We start from the raw sequence: 20,839 nt of genomic DNA, 5'->3' as shown, positions 1-20,839 counted from the left end.
TAGAGATTATCTAGTGTGGTTTCACAATGGCTCATCTCTCAGCCGCTAGGAAACTGACATAAGCCATCCCCCCAAGGTGAGGAAGCAGCTTGAGTAGCTTGGCGGGGTAAATCCTTCTTACTCTGCCCTGGGAAACATTCATTCAGCCTCTTCCTTCAAATTCTTTGACACACACGAAGCCTGTCAGCAGTTTTTTTTTTCTTTTATCATCTTTGCTGTATTTGGTTAAATAAAGAACTGGTTTAGGCCAGAATTAAAAATCCCAATTATTCATTTTTGAATTATTGGAGAGCACAGATGGCAGCCATGGAATTTGTGAGAAAAACAGCAAAGCCTTAAAGGGTTTGTAATGCTTGTTTTGATGGATTGACACATGATTAAGGTTACTACTACTACTACTACTACTACTACTACTACTACTACTTCTTCTTCTTCTTACTTCCACACTAGGACCCATCAGCACCTCCAAGGCAGGGCTTTTCTGCAGTTAGCTGGAAGTGAATTCAAATTCAGGCTCCTCCTGGCACTTAAAGTGCTACGTTCTAGAAAAGATCCAGCAATGTGGCCAGTATGCTTCTACTTGGAAGCAAGTCCGTTCAGCCTCAGTTCTGCTTCCCTTGCAACTCTCCCTCCTTGTACCTTACTTTTAAAGTTGTTTCTACCATTTTAAATTGTTGCTTCCTGTACAATCAACCTAGCCATTGCATTCCTGAATTGGTCCTTGATTAGGGCCCAATCCCATTCAATTTTCCAGTGCTGGAGCAGTCGTGCCAGTGGGGTGTGTGCTGCAACCTATGGTGGGGAGGGAATCACAGAGGCCTCCTCAAGGAAAGGGAACATTTGTTCCCTTACCTCAAGGCTGCACTGCAGATTCACTAGCCCCTGTGATGTGGAGTTGCCCCATGGGGAGAGGTGGAGAAAGGAGGGCTACAGTGACCATTCACAACATCAAGTATTGCAAAGCTTAGGAAGATGCTGGTCACCTATTACTGCTCTTGTGAATGGTCCAATTTAAGCACTGATCCTCTTCTGGGGGGTGGGGGTGAGTGGGTTACAAATATTACATCTATCTGCCTTCTAACTCTGAGTTCTTCTGGGACATAGACACAATCTCCTCCTCCCTTTTGTAATGCAAAACTACTTTAAGAACATTTTTTGCTGAAAAGTGGTGTACAGTATAAATATTCTGCAATAACGACTCTTGAAGGTAACACTGAATGTATCCACCCCATGAACGCTCATGCCAAAATAAAAATGATTCTTGTTTAAGATGCCACGCAACTCTGTAGGTCTGGTGAACATTCAATAAGGGACAGAAGCGATGCAGCACGGTGCAACTCAGCAATATGCAGTTAGTCAGGTACCATGGGTGGATCCGGGGAAAGCATTGGTGCATGCCCCCCCAAACTGTCCCCAAACCAGTGGGGAGCAAAGTTGGGAGCCAGGGAACACTCACTGGGGAAGCATTGGTAGTCGATGGAGCTGAGTTGGAATGGGAGCCCAGGTCTACCTGGTAGGTAGATCTGGGCTCAATATCCAGATGGGAATCCAGGTCTATCTGCCCAACAAATGGCTACAGAGGCCATAAGTTCAACCAGGAGCCCAGGTCTACCTAGCAGGTAGATCTGGGCTCCAAGTTCAGGTGATTTGCCTGGCAGGTAGATCTGGGATCCAAGTCTAGGCTGGAGCCCTGGATTACTTTCCTGGTGGACCTGGGCTCATGAGTTCACAGTGCTCATGCCCCCCCCAACACAAACACTAGATCCACCCCATCAGGCATGGCACCCATTGGTATCCTGAGTATTCCTATCTGTATCTCAAGATGCATCCACCTGTTTCAGGTGACCATTGCCATGCATCTGCAAGCAAATCTCTCTTGCTGAAGCTGGGATGAGTGGTGTTTTATTTTGATTAAGGATTGGATAGTCAGTTCATTGCTAAGCAAATGCATCAGGTTTGGATGGCAAGCTTGACCCCCACCCAGTGGAGTGGGAAAAGAACAAGAAATTTCCCAGGCTGACCAGAGAATGGAAAGCAGAGGTGTCCAGCAAGGTTGCCACTTCATGCTGAGTGAAGAGGATGGAATTGGAATCGAGACCAGCCTCCTCCAGCTCCTCCGGCAGCAGATCCCTGAGTGCTTGGAGGAAATCTGTTGCAGAACAGGAAGGAATCAAACAAACAAGCAAACAAAAGACATGTGAACTTAAGATGAATGAGACTTCTCCGTGCAGCTCTGCTTTGGAAACCACAAGGGGCTGCTTCCAATGCAATAACCGCAGCCACTTCAGACTAAAGCCGACCCTATGGAGACTATTGTATTTATACAATCAACCTTCAGGGGGCAGCACCCCCTGCCCATCAACTACTGCTGAGAACAAAACTGTGTTCCCTCTTAGTTTGCTTTACTAAAGGCCAGTCCAGAGAATCCAAAAGTCTTTGGCAAAAAGGGCAGGCAGCCTGCTGTGTGTCTACACTTTAGCCCACTGGTACTTGCAACCTCGGCTACGGCAGACTTGGGTGAACTTGGCTGTTCAAAAGTGGGCATTTATCACAGTGCACTTCACGTAACTACTTGTTTAGTGGTGCACTGGGTGTTGTTTCAACAAATGCAGAGAACGTTCCCCTTTACCTGCCTGTGGATTTCTGAGCAGCTGCAGAAGGCTGTCCTATTCAGCCTAGGCATTCCTACTCAGACTTCCCTGGGAATAATAAGACCCATTGACTATAATGGGATTTACACCTGAATATACCTGCATAGGATTGGGCTTCAAGTGTACTAAGATAACACTCAGGAGACCAGTGCAGACAGTGAGCTTTCTGTGCAATTAGAGTAAGATGCTAGGAATGTGTGTGCAGTGGTGGTGGGGGTTTAAACCAGAACTTCCTCTGATCAGGTGCCAGCACCTTAACATGTGCAGCTCAAGTTGAACTGGTGCCTGAAGCAGCCCCCACTTTTTCCGTCCTCCCCACTTCCACTCCAAACCCTCAATTTTACTATCATCACCACCTCTTCCTCTTCTTCAGTGCCCACAATTCCTTCAAAACAGGCTGGGCAGGAGTAGAAGAGGAAGCCCTCCAAGCACCCTCCCATCCACCCTATTTAGAGCCTGGGCAGCAGAGGAGGTGGTGGTGGTAAGGAAGGGTGTGATTCTGCTCCAATTGTTCTTTTGGAAGGAGAGTGATCGGAACAGGACTGGAGCAGCCCCCTACCACTGCAATAGTCCTGCCCTGCCACTGCAATAGTCTAATCCCCTTTTAAGAACATCCAAGCCAGTGACCACCACTGCACCTTGTGGAAGGGAGTTCCATAAGTTAATGAAGGTGTGTGTGAAAACTTACTTCTTTTTGTCCACCCCAACTTCATTGGATGATGTCCAGCAGTTCCAATATTGTAAGAGGAAGATTATCCCCGTGTGAGAACTACACATATTTTTCTAAGGCTGCAATCCTAACCACACTTTCCTGAGAGTAAGCCCCACTGAACAAAATAGGACTTACTTCTGAGTAGACCTGGTTAGGATTGTGCCCTAGACCTCTGCGAAGTCCCCCAATCGTTGTCCTACTTCTGAAGTAAAAAAGCCCCACTCTCTAGCTCACTGTTGCCAACACTGACTGGTAGCAGGCTCTCCAGGATTCTGGATGGGGGTCAAGATGCTGGGGATCAAAAACCTGGACCTTTCTGTGGGCAAAGCAGGTGCATTACTCCTAAACAGCAGGCCTTCCTCTCAAAGGATGATGGAACCTCCACGTTTAGAGGCAGTGTGGCACTGAACATGACTTGCTAGGAAAGAAGAGTGGGAGGTGGCAACTGCCTTCAAGCCCTGTTTGTAGCTTTCCTGGAGGCATGTGGACATTCACATTGGTAGCAAGATGCCCTAACTAACTAATGCTCTAGAAGACTGCTGTGTGTCCTGCTCACCATCACCTCCAGTTAATTCCATCTAATGTGCTCCTGGGAGTCTCTTCCTCCCCAGCAGTGTACAAACCTAAATAAGCACCCTTTATCTCACCTCCATAGGCCACTGTTCCCTGCGAATCTGTTGTCAAACTCTGCCGTAGCTGCCTCTTCTTCTCCTCGCTCACATCAAGACCTAGATATTGTAGCATCTTTGCGCAGTTGCAAGAAGCCATGCCATTGACACAGGGAGGAGTGGGAGAAAAGTCAATAAAAACAGAGGATATGGATATCATATATACATTCTGCTATTTTGTAAACTCAAGGACAGATTTCAGTCAAGTGATCCCCAAAGATTCTCACAGCAGGTTCAAAATGGGGAGGGGGAACATAAGAACAGCCCCACTGGATCAGGCCATAGGCCCATCTAGTCCAGCTTCCTGTATCTCACAGCGGCCCACCAAATGCCCCAGGGAGCACACCTGATAACAAGAGACCTGCAAGGCTTCCTGGGAATTGTAGTTTAGAACATAAGAACAGCCCCACTGGATCAGGCCATAGGCCCATCTAGTCCAGCTTCCTGTATCTCACAGCAGCCCACCAAATGCCCAGGGAGCACACCAGATGACCTGCAAGGCCTCCTGGGAATTGTAGTTTAAGAACATAAGAACAGCCCCACTGGATCAGGCCATAGGCCCATCTAATCCAGCTTCCTGTATCTCATAGCGGCCCACCAAATGCCCCAGGGAGCACACCTGATAACAAGAGACCTGCAAGGCTTCCTGGGAATTGTAGTTAAGAACATAAGAACAGCCCCACAGGATCAGGCCATAGGCCCATCTAGTCCAGCTTCCTGTATCTCACAGCAGCCCACCAAATGCCCAGGGAGCACACCAGACGACCTGCAAGGCCTCCTGGGAATTGTAGTTTAAGAACATAAGAACAGCCCCACTGGATCAGGCCATAGGCCCATCTAATCCAGCTTCCTGTATCTCACAGCGGCCCACCAAATGCCCCAGGGAGCACACCTGATAACAAGAGACCTGCAAGGCTTCCTGGGAATTGTAGTTAAGAACATAAGAACAGCCCTGCTGGATCAGGCCATAGGCCCATCTAGTCCAGCTTCCTGTATCTCACAGCAGCCCACCAAATGCCTCAGGGAGCACACCAGACAACAAGAGACCTGCAAGGCCTCCTGGGAATTGTAGTTTAAGAACATAAGAACAGCCCCACTGGATCAGGCCATAGGCCCATCTAATCCAGCTTCCTGTATCTCACAGCGGCCCACCAAATGCCCCAGGGAGCACACCTGATAACAAGAGACCTGCAAGGCTTCCTGGGAATTGTAGTTAAGAACATAAGAACAGCCCCACTGGATCAGGCCATAGGCCCATCTAGTCCAGCTTCCTGTATCTCACAGCAGCCCACCAAATGCCCAGGGAGCACACCAGACGACCTGCAAGGCCTCCTGGGAATTGTAGTTTAAGAACATAAGAACAGCCCCACTGGATCAGGCCATAGGCCCATCTAATCCAGCTTCCTGTATCTCACAGCGGCCCACCAAATGCCCCAGGGAGCACACCGGTTAACAAGATACATGCATCCTGGTGCCCTCCCTTGCATCTGGCATTCTGATTATTAAGAGGAAATCCAGCAGGCCTTGTTCCTCTGGCTGGGGGAAGAGGCCAGTGCTTTCTTTCACTTCTGCAGTCCCAGGGCAGCTCTGGCAGGGAGGGAAGGACAAAGCAAGCTCCTTGCAGTTGCTCCTTTCCTGGCCAATGGCTGGGGGCAGCAGCTCTTCCATGCAATCACATCCTTGCAGTGGCCATTTTGGTTAGGTGTTCAGACGTTCTAGTTACCCAATACAAAATTATGCAGAGGATGGATAGAGGGATGTTCTTTTCCCTCTCACACAACCCCAGTGCCAGGGGACATCCACTAAAATTGACTGCTGGGAGAGTTAGAATAAACAAAAGAAAATATTTCTTTACCCATCATGTAATTAGTCTGTGCAACTCCATGCCTCACAATGCGGTGATGGTGTCTGGCCTAGGTGCCTTTAAAAGGGGATCAGACAGATTTCTGGAGGCAGACTCTATTGCAAGTTACAAACCATGATGGGTAGGTGCAACCTCCTGGTTTTAGAAATAGGCTACTTCAGAATGCCAGGTGCAAGGGACTGGCATCAGGTTGCAGGTCTCTTGTGGTCTTGTATGCTCCTAGAGGCATTGGTGGGCCACTGTGAGATACAGGTAGCTGAACTAGATGGGCCTTTGGCCTGATCCAGCAGTGCTCTTCTGATGTTCTTATTAGTAGCAGCAGATCATTTTATTTATTTTCAATACTCATTCTTATGAAAACTGTAAGTGGCTGGGCCCTTTCAGAATGAGTCTGCCACTACCTGAAATCATCCAGCCCATAGTCCCCAAAAGATATATCCACCCAGCCTGTGGTGGTCCTAAAAAAGAATTCAAGTTTATATTTCTATCACTTTAAGGCTTCTTAAGGGCAGAAGCTTCCTTTGAGCATCATTCTCTGTCTGGGCATGCCCATCCCTTTTTTCTGAGCTGTAAGGCTTAATCAGGAGGTTTGCACATGCATATCAATGCACATGCATGAGGAACCTATGTCTGATCCCTTTGTGGAAGCAGGACCCCTGTTCTAAACTGTGCTCCTTTTTGCCTCTGCCTTTGGGCTGCCTGGCTTCCAGTGTTAAACACAGAGTCTGTGAGCAATTCATCCCTCTGTCATTAACCTTTGGTTATCAGTGAAAATGCTTGCCAGTAGCTCACCAGTTCAAGTTTGCCATCCTTGAGACGAATGTGGGGATCCAGGGCTACTTTGGATTTGCTGGTGGAAGTGGCTCGCTGGTTTGAAGGGGAAGTGGGAGCTGTAAGGCAATAAGCAATCATTAACAAAAATGGGAACTCAAAGGGGTCTTCCAGTAGTACTTGAGGTGATGTCTGGTGGTACTCGCAGGACCCCTGGACTCTTAACGCCCAGCAGTGAGACAAGGAACATGACAAAAAAACAACAGAAGGAGGCTTGGCGGGCAGAACTCCATGATGAAAAAAGCCCTCCCACCATCCTCTTACAGGTGTTTCTCACATCACATTTGGCCTCCCAACCCAGCAGTAACTGATGATGATGTCATTGCCAGTTACTTTGGATGGTACTTTAAATAGGTGGATCATGTGAAGTAGTTCAGCAGAGGACAAACCTTGAGAAACACCTCCATAGCCCTGTTCACACACCCTTGCCTCAATGGGGCAGAATTAAAGCCCTGGTGCTAATTTCAAATGGGATTCTGGGAAACATTCCATGTCAGTGGCCTTAGGATAGAAGTAGGAAGGGTCCAAAAATAGGACAAAGTAAGCAAAAGTGGGGAAAAAATCAGGCATTTTCACCAGAAGAGGTCACAAATTATACAGTCCTGCTTAAACACAATCACATCAAACTGTAATTCCTAACGCTGGAATTATAGGGTTGCAGCCTTAGTTCTTACCAAAGGGACAAACCTGTGCTTGGGCTGCAGCAGAGGCTTCATAGGACAATGTGCCTCCATACTATAATATTCTCTTAGAAAGGGAGCATATCAAGGACAATGCTAGGCTAGAACCCTTGTTCCTTGACATGCTAGTTTCCTATGTGCAGGGAATGGGTAAAAATTCCAGGAAGTGGGCCCCTACCTGTTGTCTACCAGCACAGTGAGCACTAGGTCTCTGCACAGCAAAAGTCATTTGGGAAGTGAAAGAGCACATGCACAAGTTGTGACCCACCAATCAAACCCAGCTCACAATGGCCAGTCATTCACGGCAGCACAGCAAGATTGTAGAATAGAACAACCCCAAGAATAAGGAAGCTGGAGCACCTTGCTTATGAGGAAAGGTTGCAACTTTGGGGGCTTTTTTAGTTCGCAAAATGGCAACAAAGGAGGGAGGGACATGACCGAGGCCTATCAAGTTATTATGGATGGTGAAGATAGAGAGACTTTTTTCTCTTTCACTCACAGCATTGAAAGCAATGGTCATCCAATGAAACTGATTGGACAATTGGGATGGATAGAAGGAAGGACTTTTTCACACAGTGAGTGCATCCTTGAGATGTAGAATTCACAGCTACAAGACATAGTGATGGCCACTAGCTTAGATGGCTTTAAAAGGGTATCAGACACATTCATGGAGGGCACGTCTATCATTGGCTATCACCTCATGCTGGCGATATTCTACCTCTGAATACAAATTGCAGGGGAGCAAGGCCAAAAGATGGGTATTGGCCTTCTTGCTTGTGGACTTCCCAGGAGGAACTGAAAGGCCACTATGGGAAACAGGATGCTGGATTAGTTGGCCTGATCCAGAGGGCTCTTCTTATGGTCTTTGTAAAGCTGTTTGATGGTTCATAAGTTGTGTAGACCCAGCTGAAGGTCACCTTGATGGTAGTTTCCAAAGCACACCTCCCACTCCTTTCAGGTGAGGAGAAGGTTTTGTGGAAAGATCAGAAGAGCCAGCAGAGATGCTGCCATTACAAGCGTAATCCATCAAAATCCCAAGCTCTGTCCATCTGGCCAAGCGCAGCAGCTTTGTACGTGGCCTGGAGGAACCGACGGGCAAGTAGGATTTGGCACCCACCATTCTGCCAGGCAGGTTCAAGGACAGAGCAGCAGCTCCCTTCTGACTCCTTGTTAATCAGGATTAATGCCACCTTCTGCTCGTTAACTCAGAACACAGCTTTCCCAGGTGAATCTAAAGGTCAGCTGGAATCACCAGTGTCTCTCTTGTAGGTCCTGATCGCCCTTCTGTCTGCAACTGTACCAATGCAGAGTTGGGCACTTCTTAGGGCATATCTATTGCTCAGAATAACCTTGACTTGAACTTGCCATGGCCTTCTCAGACTTCAGTCGCAGGAAGAAAGGGCAGCAGGTACCCCTCTAGGAGTTGTTCAGACTGCACTGCAACTGCATTGACGCTGGAATGTTGGACGGAATTGGGCACTTACATCATTGGCCAGGGCCCTGCTGTGAACTTTGATTTAATTCACAAAGGACAAGCAAGAACCAGTAGCACAGCAAGGGGTCGCAACAGTAAGTTTTGCGGGGTGCCTCAAAGTGCCATGTAGGCAGCCCATTGCCCCACTGCCTACTGGCAACAACTTTTGGACTGGAGCAACTGGTTATTACTCCCAACCTGTAACTGAATCAGTGACCTGAAGTCCAAGCAGTCTTGTATCTCGTTACTTTACCAGTTACCCCTTTACCAGTTACCTCCACAATACTTTCCACCACACAGAGAGCCTGGCATAGGTTGATGTTGACACCTGCCAAACAAAAGCTATAAGGAGATTTAGCTCACTGGCACCTGACTTCATAAGCACCTACTCACTGCTAGGACTTCAGATAGAATTCATGCAAATAAAGAAGTACTTCTGGAGGGATTTGTTGGCGAAGTATATCCAATGACCTGGATCATGCCATCCAAAATTCTCCCAGCCCCCTCACAATATAAACATGCCTACTTGCTCCACAGGATTCGGGAGCAAGTCAAATCTCTACCTAGCCATGAAGCTCACTGATCTTGAGCCAGTTTCAGCCTTACAAGTACACTCTAAACACTGGCGTCGCTAGGGGGTGCGGGGGGTGTGTGTTGGCCGCACCAGGTGACACATTGAGGGGGGGTGATGCGTCACATGCTCCAGCCCCCTGCGCGCTTACCAAGCGTGCAACACCACAGCCTCAAACCTGCAGCCAAGTCCCTTCCCTTCCGAACTCGGCTGCAATTAGATCTAGCATTGTGCCTGTGCGCGAGCCTCACAAATGCACACAACGCTAGAGGCACCGCCCACTCACAGAAGGAGGTCCATCATGGGGGTGACGCGCTGGCCTCCCGCACCGGGTGACGCAAAGCCTAATGATGCCACTGACTCTATATCCTTGCAGGTACATTGTGTGGACAAAATGGGGTAATTTGGACAAAGGATAGGACACAAATGTGAAAAATAACATGTTTTTTCCAAGAAAATCAGAACAGGAGATAGTACATTCATGATGGGTATTGAACCTAAATAATTTCCCATGTCAAATTGGCTTTCAAGCACAAATTCCAGTGTGCAAGAAAAGTACACAGTATAGCCCTTCTTGGACTGCACCACTTCAGACTACAGACAAGAGATCCTTGGGGGAGGGGATTTTCCTCCATGTGATAAAAATTCCCACCTGTGGAAAGCTTGCATGTCCTATAGAAGGGTTTAAAGGCTAAAATAGGTATGATATTAGCAAACCGGACACGTCCCTCAACCCCATATCTGCAGAGGTAATGGAAAGAGGGAAAGGCACTTTTCAGGAGGAACTAGTGAAGCAAGAGGAGAGGTGGTACTTAACTCTTCCTACATATCTCCTACCCAAGACTGTTTTTTCCCCAGGCTGACTCACTATCTGTTTATGAGCATGAGGAAAAAAAATTAAAACAATCCAGAGACAATTGTGGAGTGTTACTCCCTTTTTGTGCCTGCTCCGTCTCACCCACTGGTTCTCCACTGCAAATTCACATTTCCCACCTTCTGCATCTAGCATTCTGAGGAACCCCATGTTTCCCTTTTAACATTGAGTTTGGCCCTCAGTCTAGTCTTTTTGTGCCAATCATGTAGATTTCCCTGTAGATTTCTGCATGCAGGATGTCCGAGTACTGGCTGGACACCCATCTTGTCGGAGGCGTCCCACAGGGCAGCAATTCCCTTCCTGGCTGGCAGCCCCTCTGACAAGCCCGCAGAGTGCCTGCAACAGGACCCACAGCCCAGAGAGGTTGAGCACAGCGAAACAGCCATGGCTGAGGCCGAGGCTTTGGGAGACCGAAGTGATGTGGGCAGAGTACAAGGAGGAATAGAGGCACCAAGGGAGCAAGGGGGAGAAGCGGGGTAGGATCCCGTGACAGATCTTGTCACACCAGGGAGGAAAGGAGGAGCAGGTCCAGAGGGGGCCAGCAAAACTTTTATAAGGCAGGAGCTAGCCAGGGATGAAGGTCAGTGGTAATAAGCAGGTTGTCTGGCAAGGTAACTTGCTGGCCTTTGAGCCTACAAGAAGCCACGAGCCGAGAGAAGGATAAGGGTGAAATTATAGCCTTCCTCCATAGCCTACCTGAGGCATATCACTCTGGACCTGTAAAGGGGAGTCACCCCTTTGCCTGACAGCTGTGACCTCTGGTGGATTCCATCAAGCCTGACACCCCTAGGGTGGCAGGTGCCCCATTCAGGACTGGACACAGGGAGACATTCTGTGGGGGAGCAGTCTGAACACGCAGTTGCCCACCTCCAGAAAAAAGCTGCAATTATATGGCTTTTCTACACATTGAAATTAGGTCTAAGAGCAAGGACTCATGGACTGGGTTACTCGGTGCGGTTCTGCCCACGCACCCAAATGCAAAATGAGAAAATCCCCTTACCAGAAATGGTGAGTTCTGGTGGGCAGATGTCTGGTGATGGAGAAGGCACAGGAAAGGGGCTGTCATGCCTGCTCTGGAAAAGAAAATGCAGCAGAAGAAGCATAGCTGGGGAGTAGCTGTGAGCCAAACGTAGAGCAAAGACTGAAACAGGGATTTACTAGTTAATAATAATGCAAAATATATATACAATATGATATATACATACAATATGATGAGAGCCAGGGTGGTGTAGTGGTTTGGGAGGTGGACTCAGACCTGGAAGACCCAGGTTCAAATCCCCCCTCAGCCATGAAGCTTCCTGGGTGACCTTGGGCCAGTCACTTTCTATCAGCCTCACCTACCTCACAAGGTTGTTGTGAAGAAAAAAGGAGGGAAGCAGCTGTGTACACCTCCCTAAGCTCTTTGGAGGTAGGGCAGTATAAAAATGTGATAAATTTAAATAATTAATTTATTATTATTAAGATGAAGATTACTAATGTGCTGCTTTTCATCCATTTTGCATAGCCAAATCAATCAATCAATCAATGGTTCCCTGTCCACAAAAGGCTCACAATCTAAAAAAAGATGCAGAAGAGACACAGAAACAGCCACTTGAAAAGATGCCGTGCTGGGGTGAAAAGGGACAGCTGCTCTCCTGCTGCTAAAGTATAAGAGGACACCACTTTAAAAGGTGCATAAGAACAACCCCACTGGATCAGGCCATAGGCCCATCTAGTCCAGCTTCCTGTATCTCACAGCGGCCCACCAAATGCCCAGGGAGCACACCTGATAACAAGAGACCTGCATCCTGGTGCCCTCCCTTGCATTGGCATTCTGACATGGCCCATTTCTAAAATCAGGAGATTGCACATACACATCATGGCTTGTAACCAGTAATGGATTTTTCCTCCAGAAACTTGTCCAATCCCATTTTAAAGGCATCCAGGTCAGCTGCCGTCACCACATCCTGCGGCAAGGAGTTCCACAGACCAACCACACGCTGAGTAAAGAAATATTTTCTTTTGTCTGTCCTAACCCTCTCAACAAATTTTAGTGGATGTCCCCATGGTTCTGGCGTTATGTGAGAATGTAAAGAGCATCTTTCTATCCACTTTATCCTTCCCTTGTATAATTTTGTATGTCTCAATCATGTCCCTCCTCAGGCGTCTCTTTTCTAGGCCAAAGAGGCCCAAACACCGTAGCCTTTCCTCATAAGGAAGGTGTCCCAGCCCCGTAATCATCCTAGTCGCTCTCTTTTGCACCTTTTCCATTTCCACTATGTCCTTTTTGAGATGTGGCGACCAGAACTGGATACAATACTCCAGGTGTGGCCTTACCATCGATTTGTACAATGGCATTATAATATTAGCTGTTTTGTTCTCAATACCTTTTCTAATGATCCCAAGCATAGAATTGGCCTTCTTTATTGCCGCCGCACATTGGGTCAACACTTTCATCGATTTGTCCACCACCACTCCAAGATCTCTCTCCTGATCTGTCACAGACAGCTCAGAACCCATCAGCCTATATGTGAAGTTTTGATTTTTTGCCCCAATGTGCATGACTTTACACTTACTTACACTGAAACACATCTGCCATTTTGCTTGCCAGTTTGGAGAGATCCTTCTGGAGCTCCTCACAATCACTTCTGGTCTTCACCACTTGGAAAAGTTTGGTGTTGTCTTCAAACTTTGCCACCTCACTGCTCAACCCTGTCTCCAGGTCATTTATGAAGAGGTTGAAAAGCACCAGTCCCAGGACAGATCCTTGGGGCACACTGCTTTTCACCTCTCTCCACTGTGAAAATTGCCCATTGACACCCACTCTCTGTTTCCTGGTCTTCAACCAGGTCTCAGTCCAGGATAGGACCTGCCCTCTAATTCCCTGACTGTTGAGTTTTTTCAGTAGCCTTTGGTGAGGGACCATGTTGAACGCCTTCTGAAAGTCCAGATATATAATGTCCACAGGTTCTCCTGCATCCACATGCCTTCTGACCTTTTCAAAGAATTCTAAAAGGTTTGTGAGGCAAGACTTACCCTTACAGAAGCCATGCTGATTCTCCTTCAGCAAGGCCTGTTCGTCTATGTGTTTTGAGATTCTATCTTTGATGAGGCATTCCACCATCTTACCCAGTATAGATGTTAGGCTGACTGGCCTATAGTTTCCCAGGTCCCTCCTCTTTCCCTTTTTAAAGATTGGTGTGACATTTGCTATCCTCCAATCCTCTGGCACTATGGCCGTTTTGAGGGACAAGTTGCATACCTTAGTCAAGAGATCAGCAACTTCATTCTTCAATTCCTTAATAACTCTAGAGTGGATGCCATCAGGACCCGGTGACTTATTGATCTTTAATTTATTAATGAGGTCTGAAACATCTTCTCTTTTAACCTCTATCTGACTTAATTCCTTGGTCAGGAGGGCCCGTTTAGGCAGCGGTATCTGCCCAAGGTCTTCTGCCGTGAAGACAGATGCAAAGAACTCATTCAATTTCTCTGCCATCTCTAAGTTTCCTTTTAATTCCCCTTTCCCTCCCTCACCATCCAGAGGGCCAACTGCTACTCTGGCGGGTTTCCTGCTTCTAACATATTTGAAGAAGTTTTTATCATTCCCCTTAATGTTGCTGGCCATGCGTTCCTCATAGTCTCTCTTGGCCTCCCGTATCACCTTCTTACATTTCTTTTGCCACAGTTTATGTTCCTTTTTATTCTCCTCATTAGGGCAAGACTTCCATTTATGGAAGGAAGCTTCCTTGCCCTTCACAGCCTCTCTAACTTGGCTGGTTAGCCATGCGGGCACCCTCCTGGATTTAGTGGAACCCTTCTTCCTTTGCGATATACACTTCTGCTGGGTCTCTATTACTGTTGATTTGAGCAACCTCCATGCTCTCTGTAGAAACTGGACTCTTTTTACCTTCCCTTTCAACCTAACTAGCCTCCTCATTTGAGGGAAGTCCACTTGTCGGAAGTCAAGGGTTTTTGTGAGAGATTTGCCCGGTATTCTTCCTCCGACGTGCATGTCGAAACGGATCGCAGCATGATCACTGTTCCCCAATGGCTCAGTAGCATTGATATCTCTAACCAGGTCCTGGTTAATCCAGTATTAATATTAAATTAAACAATATTAAATCCAGAGTCACCTGTCCTCTGGTGGGCTCCATTACTAGCTGCTCTAAGGCACAGTCATTTAGCATGTCAAGGAATCCGGTCTCCTTTTCATGACCAGAACACAAATTGACCCAGTCAATATGAGGATAATTGAAGTCCCCCATGATTACAACCCTGTCCCTCCTTGTCACCTCCCTGATCTGTTTCCTCATTTCAACGTCCCCTTCCGATTTCTGATCTGGAGGACGATAGTACACCCCCAGTATTACATTGCTCCTCAGGCCTGGTAATTTAACCCATAGAGATTCTATGGATACACCTTCAATCTCTACTTTGCTGGATTCTATCCCTTCCTTAAAATAAATGGCTACCCCACCTCCAACATGCCCCTCCTGTCCCTCCTGTAGAGTTTATAGCCCGGGATTGCAGTATCCCACTGATTCTCCGCATTCCACCAGGTTTCTGTTATGCCCACCTATGTCAATGTTTTCCCTTGTCACCAGATATTCTAGTTCTCCCATCTTTGCTCAGAGACTTTGGGCATTTGCAGAAAAGCATTTGTACATGGAATGCCCCAGGGTGGGCTGCTTATTAGCTCCTTTATCCTGAATCCACTCACTGTGCCAAACCATCTATCACATCCCATCACACTACCATTCTCTATTTCTTCTCCTACTTTGCCTTTGTCTTCTTGTTCTCTAACCTCCCCATCCTCATCCCATAGGGATGAGGAGTCCCGAACCAGATGCCCCTCGGCTCCTGTCGGCTTTCCCCCAGGGATCAGTTTAAAAGCTGCTCTGCCACCTTTTTAATGTTATGCGCCAGCAGTCTGGTTCCATTCTGGTTCAAGTGAAGCCCGTCCCTCTTGTACAGGCCCCGCTTCTCCCAAAACGTTCCCTGGTGCCTAACGAATCTAAACCCCTCCTCCCTACACCACCGTCTCATTCATGCATTGAGACCCCGATCTCTGCCTGCCTAGCTGGCCCTGCACATGGAACAGTTAGCACTTCAGAGAATGCTACCTTTGAGGTCCTGGCTTTCAGCTTCCTATCTAATAGCCTAAATTTAGCCTCCAGGATCTCCCGGCTACACTTGCCCATGTCGTTGGTGCCGACATGCACCACAACCGCTACCTCTTCCCCAGCACTATCTACCAGCCTGTCTAGATGAGAAGTGATGTCCGCAACCTTCACACCAGGCAGGCAAGTCGCCATGCGGTTCTCATATCCGTCGCAAACCCCCCTCTCTATGTTTCTAATAATCAAATCCCTCACTACAAGAAGCCCCCCTCCCGCCGAGGAGTATCCTGAGTGCGTTTGGATACAGCCCCGTCCCCTGGAGAAGGGATCCCCCCCCAGGGGATTGTTTCCCTCCTCTCCAGGATGACGTCCTCCAGCCGACTTCCCACCCGGGCAGCTGAGGAGCTGCACGCCTGAGGTTGGGATGAAGCCTGATCGTCCCCGGAAGTCTCCCCACGGTCCTTCTCTGCCTTCCTCTGCTTCTCCAGGTCGGCCACCAAGGCTTCAAGAGAGCGGATGCATTCCCTGAGTCCCTGGAACTCCTTGCACCGAGGAGACACCCATGATTTATGCCCCAGAGGCATATAGTTATACATGTGGCATTCGATGCAAAACACTGGATAGCCCCCACCCTGCTGCTGGCTGTCTGACTGCATAACTTTTTTATATTTTGTTTGTTATAAACCTCAAGCTAGTTTTTAATTTGAGTTTAAACTGCACTGGTTTAAGAGTTTTTTGGCTTGGCAGAACTTGCACACTAAGATTTAAATCCTGTTTAGCCCTGCTAAAATCCTGCTTTTTATTAAGTGTGCACATTTATTTATTTATTTATTTATTGCTCTCACCTAGATCCTGTGCCCTAATTTACTGAACCTTTAGATTATGTTTTAATTTAGATTAAGTTTAACTTGGGTTAAGTATAGGGTTAATTTAAACCAAGTAGAGAAAGCTACTTTCTCTTTAACCAAGAGAAAGCTTTCCACTTTATCCTCTTCTGTTTTATTTATTTTTCCAAGTGCCTGTACCTTGGGCTCTTATTCACAAGTAGGACTCTGCTCCTGCTCAGAGTAGACCTCTATACGCACTTACGTATTTATTTTTTATTTTTTTTGCATTTCTGCCCAGTTAGCAGAAGTTACTGTTATTCACGGGAGGGCATATGGGTGTGTTATCAACAAGCTATTTAAGTCGATGCTTTTAATAAATGTCTACTTAAACAGCTTGCGGATAATGCAGAACCCACCAAGGAGATGGCAAACAGACCCAAGTCAGTCTAGTCTGTCACTTTCTCAAACAGCTAATCAAAAAAGATGATGGCCAAGATCTTAAAGGTGGTCATCATTTCAGGAAAGGAGATTGCAATCAGTGGAATCCAGTGGGTTCATCTGGACTTGTAACCTTACCTCGGGGGACCTCACATGGACCTTCAGTCTGCAGGATCCCAGGCCATTCCCCATGGTCTTGATTGGTGAAGAGTGGATGTTGTTGGGAGCCGAGAGTCCAGGGTGCAATCGGCCCCTTCCAGGAATAAAGGCCACTTCAGTGTTTCCCTCATGTCTTAAAAACAAACAGAGCCGTATGTTAGGGTGAGGATGCAGTGGGAAAAAATTCATGGGGGAAGACTACCACTGTCAAACATTGATATAGCACTGGGGGAGTGCCAGGTGCTGTAAAGAGATCACTCAAGATCATGGGTCTCCAAACTTGTATATCTGATGCAGTGACGGGGCCAGAAAACAAACAAACAAACAAACAAACAAACAAACAAACAAACAAACAAACAAACAAACAAACAAACAAACAAACAAACAAACAAACAAACAAACGGAGAAAGGATGTGCTGAGAGTTTGATTGAATACAATGGGTGAATGTGGGGTGGGAGGAGGAGGCAAGCAGAGGGCAAAACTGACATGCACAGGAAGAAGGAGGAATGAATTTTGAAAATTGATTGGGGGGAGCAAAAATTGGCTTGCACAGGAAGAGGGGGGAATGGATTTTGATTAAGGATTGTGGGGAGCAGAGGACAAAATTGGCTTGCACAGGAAGAGGGGGGAATGGATTTTGATTAAGGATTGTGGGGAGCAGAGGACAAAATTGGGTTGAACAGGAAGAGGGGGGAGTGGATTTCGATTAAGGATTGTGGGGATTAAGTCTTGCAGGGAGCGTCACTGCAGTGTGCAAGTGGCCCCTGCCCCCCTTCAGAGCCATTCCAGACAAGGGGAGAAAAATGGAGGCTTTTGCCTCTTCTCTGGGTCTTCTTTGGCTTTCACCTCCGTTTTGCTCCCCATGCCTGGAATGGCTCCAAAGGGGAGGGGCCACTTGCACTCTGTTGTGAGGCTCCCTGCAAAACTTAATGCTTCGCACCCTCTCTAGCTATGCCTCTGACTAGGTATCTTAGCCAAAACTACATCACAGGATTGTTGTGAGCATAAGATGAGGGAAGAGGTAGTGAGAGAATCATGTACATGCCCCAGAGTTCCCTGACGGAAAACTGCATTACTCTCATCGACAGAGCAGCTGAAATCACCTGAATTTTGTTTTTGCAATAATCCTTCTGGCCTCTTCATGTGTGGCACCCACCAGGGAGTCTTTATTGATGGCGATTAGCTGGTCACCTGGTCGGAGACGTCCATCCTGCAAGAATTGGGGGGGGGGGAGAAAGTTTGGTGCGGCATTAAAGCTGAATTTATTTAGTATATTTTATGCCCTACTTTTCAGCCAAGATTGGTTCCCAAAGAGTCCAGCAATTAAAAAAAAAAGCAAGCAATACAAAGGCACAGACAGGGTTGCCAGATACAAAGAGGGACAGACAGAGTGCCTCTACCTTTAACCATTGTATAGAAGAGGGAATTTTGGCAGGTGTGGTTTTTGAAACCCTTCCATGTTGACATTCACCTGCCAAAATTCTCTACAACAGTTTAGGGTAGAGGCACTCTGTCCTCCATTATCTGGTCACCCTGGGTTCAGATTCATTACAGATAAATTGGGTGCGTGTGAGTTCTTCTGGTTCTTGGCAGCTGGAGATAGTCCAGATTCCAACCTCTTTCTTCCAGAGGGAGGGGGGAAGAAGGAGGTGCAGGTGATCCCAGATGCCAGAACACACATAGGGATGTGTGATTCTTCTCTTGACAACACCAGATTCTTCTCTTGACAACATTTGTAACAGGATGCAGAAAAACACATATTTAAACATGTTCTTTGCAATGTATTATTGCACCAGCTGCTGGGTAGGAATTATGCAAACACACTTGGGGGAAAAAATATCACCAGATATGGATTGTTTTCAGTGGTAGGAAAAAAGGGGGATTTTTAGAGGAAGTGACTGGAGTAGAAATCAAAGGCAGCTGTGTGATGTTCCAACAGAATGGCAACAAAGAAGTCTGTTCCTTTCTACCTTCCTACGCATAGGAGAAATCTTTTCTATGTGATCAGAAGCCAGGATTTGGGGATCCATGCGATCAGGCGCAAGATCTTTGGAGCTCTGTTGTTGATCCTAGAGCATGGTCTGAGGGCAATGATTGGGTTCATGATTTAGGGCGCAATCCTGAAGGAGAGATGGGCTGGCACAAGGGACTTGCACTGACCAAGGAGTGTTGCAAACATCCGTAAAGTATGTTTGTGCCTTCTTAAGAGCAGGCTGAGCCAGTGCATAGATGTGTGCTGGCTCAAGGAGGCCAGATCCAGGCCCCGTATCACCCAGACAGGGTAGGTTTGCACCAGCCTAGGGTGATTGGCACAGGGGGTTAGAGAGGGTGGTGGGAGAGCACAACAGAGAGGTTTTGGGTGGGGGAGGAGGAAAGGTGGGCTGGTGGATGAACTGGACTCAGGAGGGGGATGGAACCCACTTTGGTAACTTACACTGGATCCTCATCCCTGTTCCAGCCAGGCTGACATTACACTGGGCTGCTCAGACTTGTGCCAGCGATTTCATTGGTGCCAATGCAAGTAGTCCCATCAGGGTGACTGACATGCAACACAGGGTAAGGGGAAAAATGTAATCTTACACTTCAGCCACCTCCTAACCTGTGCTAGATAAGGTGCAGGCCAGTTGGCCTGCCTATTCCAACACAGGTTAGGATTGAGCTCTCAATCACCTAGCTGAAACTAAGCAGATCTGGGCCTGCTCAAGTACTTGGACTACCTGAGAACCTCAAAGGAAGCTTCCTTATATTGGGTCTGTCGTGCTCAGTATTGTCTATATAGATCAGCAGGGGTTCTTCAGGGTTTCAGGTATGGATCTTTCTTGGCCCTACCCAGAAAAGCCAAGGATTACACCTGGGTCCTTCTTCATGCAAAGCAGGAGTTCTACTGAGCTAAAGTTCCTTCTCCATAAAGGAAGGAAGGTGTGAGATAAATGTGATAAAAATAGTGGGTCTGTTGTCTCACAGCAACTCATACGGTTTGCCTCCTCTTAGGCTTTGTTTTTGCATTTGTAAATGGAACAAATATAATAGACTGTAAGTGTCTGGTGCTCTGTCCTCGAAAGACAACTAAATGTGCAGCACCAGCTGTATCAGCGCATGTTATGACAGTGAGAAAGAAAATCAAAGTAAGAAATTGAAAAGGGAAAGAGAATATCTCTTTGACACATGCACACAAAACCTGAGGGGATGCTGACGGCAGACTGAGGAGATAATCTCTGCATTTTCCCTATAGCAGTGGTTTTCACACATTTAGCACCGGGACCCACTTTTTAGAATGACAATTGCTCAGGACCCACCGGAAGTGATGTCATAACCGGAAGTGACATCATCAAGCAGGAACCTTTTTAACAATTGTTTAAAACTGGCTGCAATCCTACCCTAATGGTTGGCAACCTTCAGTCTCGAAAGACTATGGTATAAGCCTACAGCACCCGGTATTCCCAGGCAGTCTCCCATCCAAGTACTAACCAGGCCTGACCCTGCTTAGCTTCCGAGATCAGACGAGATTGGGCATGTGCAGGGTAACACTTGCTCACTTTGCAGTAGGTTGCAATCCTACCCACACTTTCCCAGGAGTAAGTCCAATTGACTATCATTGTTAAAACTAGTAGCTTGTTAAAAGTACAGGTCTGTAACATTTCCCCAGATGCAGTCACACACCATTAAAAATAAGATATTGAAATGAATGGGGACCCACCTGAAATTGGATCGTGACCTACCTAGTGGGTCCCAACCCACAGTTTGAGAAACACTGTCTCATGTGTTATTATTAAAAATACCTAGCTATTATTATTATTTATGGTGTACCAGCATCTCTCTGAATGTTCCACTTACCCTATAGCAGTCACCTTCTGATTGCAGCTCTTGGACATACACCATTGGCCCATCTGGCCTGTTGGCACCTCCACCAATGGTCAACCCCAACCCAGAGGACTTGGCTATAGAGATGCTCTGGATCCCAGATTCAATAGAGCAACTGTAAGGAAA

The 20,839-nt window shown here is 47.2% G+C and overlaps 1 protein-coding gene across 1 annotated transcript in view; it reads right to left on the bottom strand.

Moving 5' to 3' along the window:
• The window catches only part of LOC136633685 (syntaxin-binding protein 4-like), a 69,919-nt gene that overhangs the window by 15,711 nt on the left and 33,369 nt on the right, over positions 1–20,839 (bottom strand). Inside the window, 7 exon segments of the mRNA XM_066609459.1 lie at positions 2,022–2,149; positions 4,011–4,107; positions 6,688–6,785; positions 11,326–11,398; positions 16,831–16,984; positions 17,956–18,062; positions 20,687–20,828. Of these exon segments, the coding sequence (XP_066465556.1) occupies positions 2,022–2,149; positions 4,011–4,107; positions 6,688–6,785; positions 11,326–11,398; positions 16,831–16,984; positions 17,956–18,062; positions 20,687–20,828 (799 nt within the window).

Source organism: Tiliqua scincoides, chromosome 13, assembly GCF_035046505.1.
Source record: "Tiliqua scincoides isolate rTilSci1 chromosome 13, rTilSci1.hap2, whole genome shotgun sequence".
NCBI classification, from domain to species: domain Eukaryota; kingdom Metazoa; phylum Chordata; class Lepidosauria; order Squamata; family Scincidae; genus Tiliqua; species Tiliqua scincoides.
Note: the sequence above shows the minus strand (reverse complement) of the source record. Positions and strands in the feature narration are given on the sequence as shown.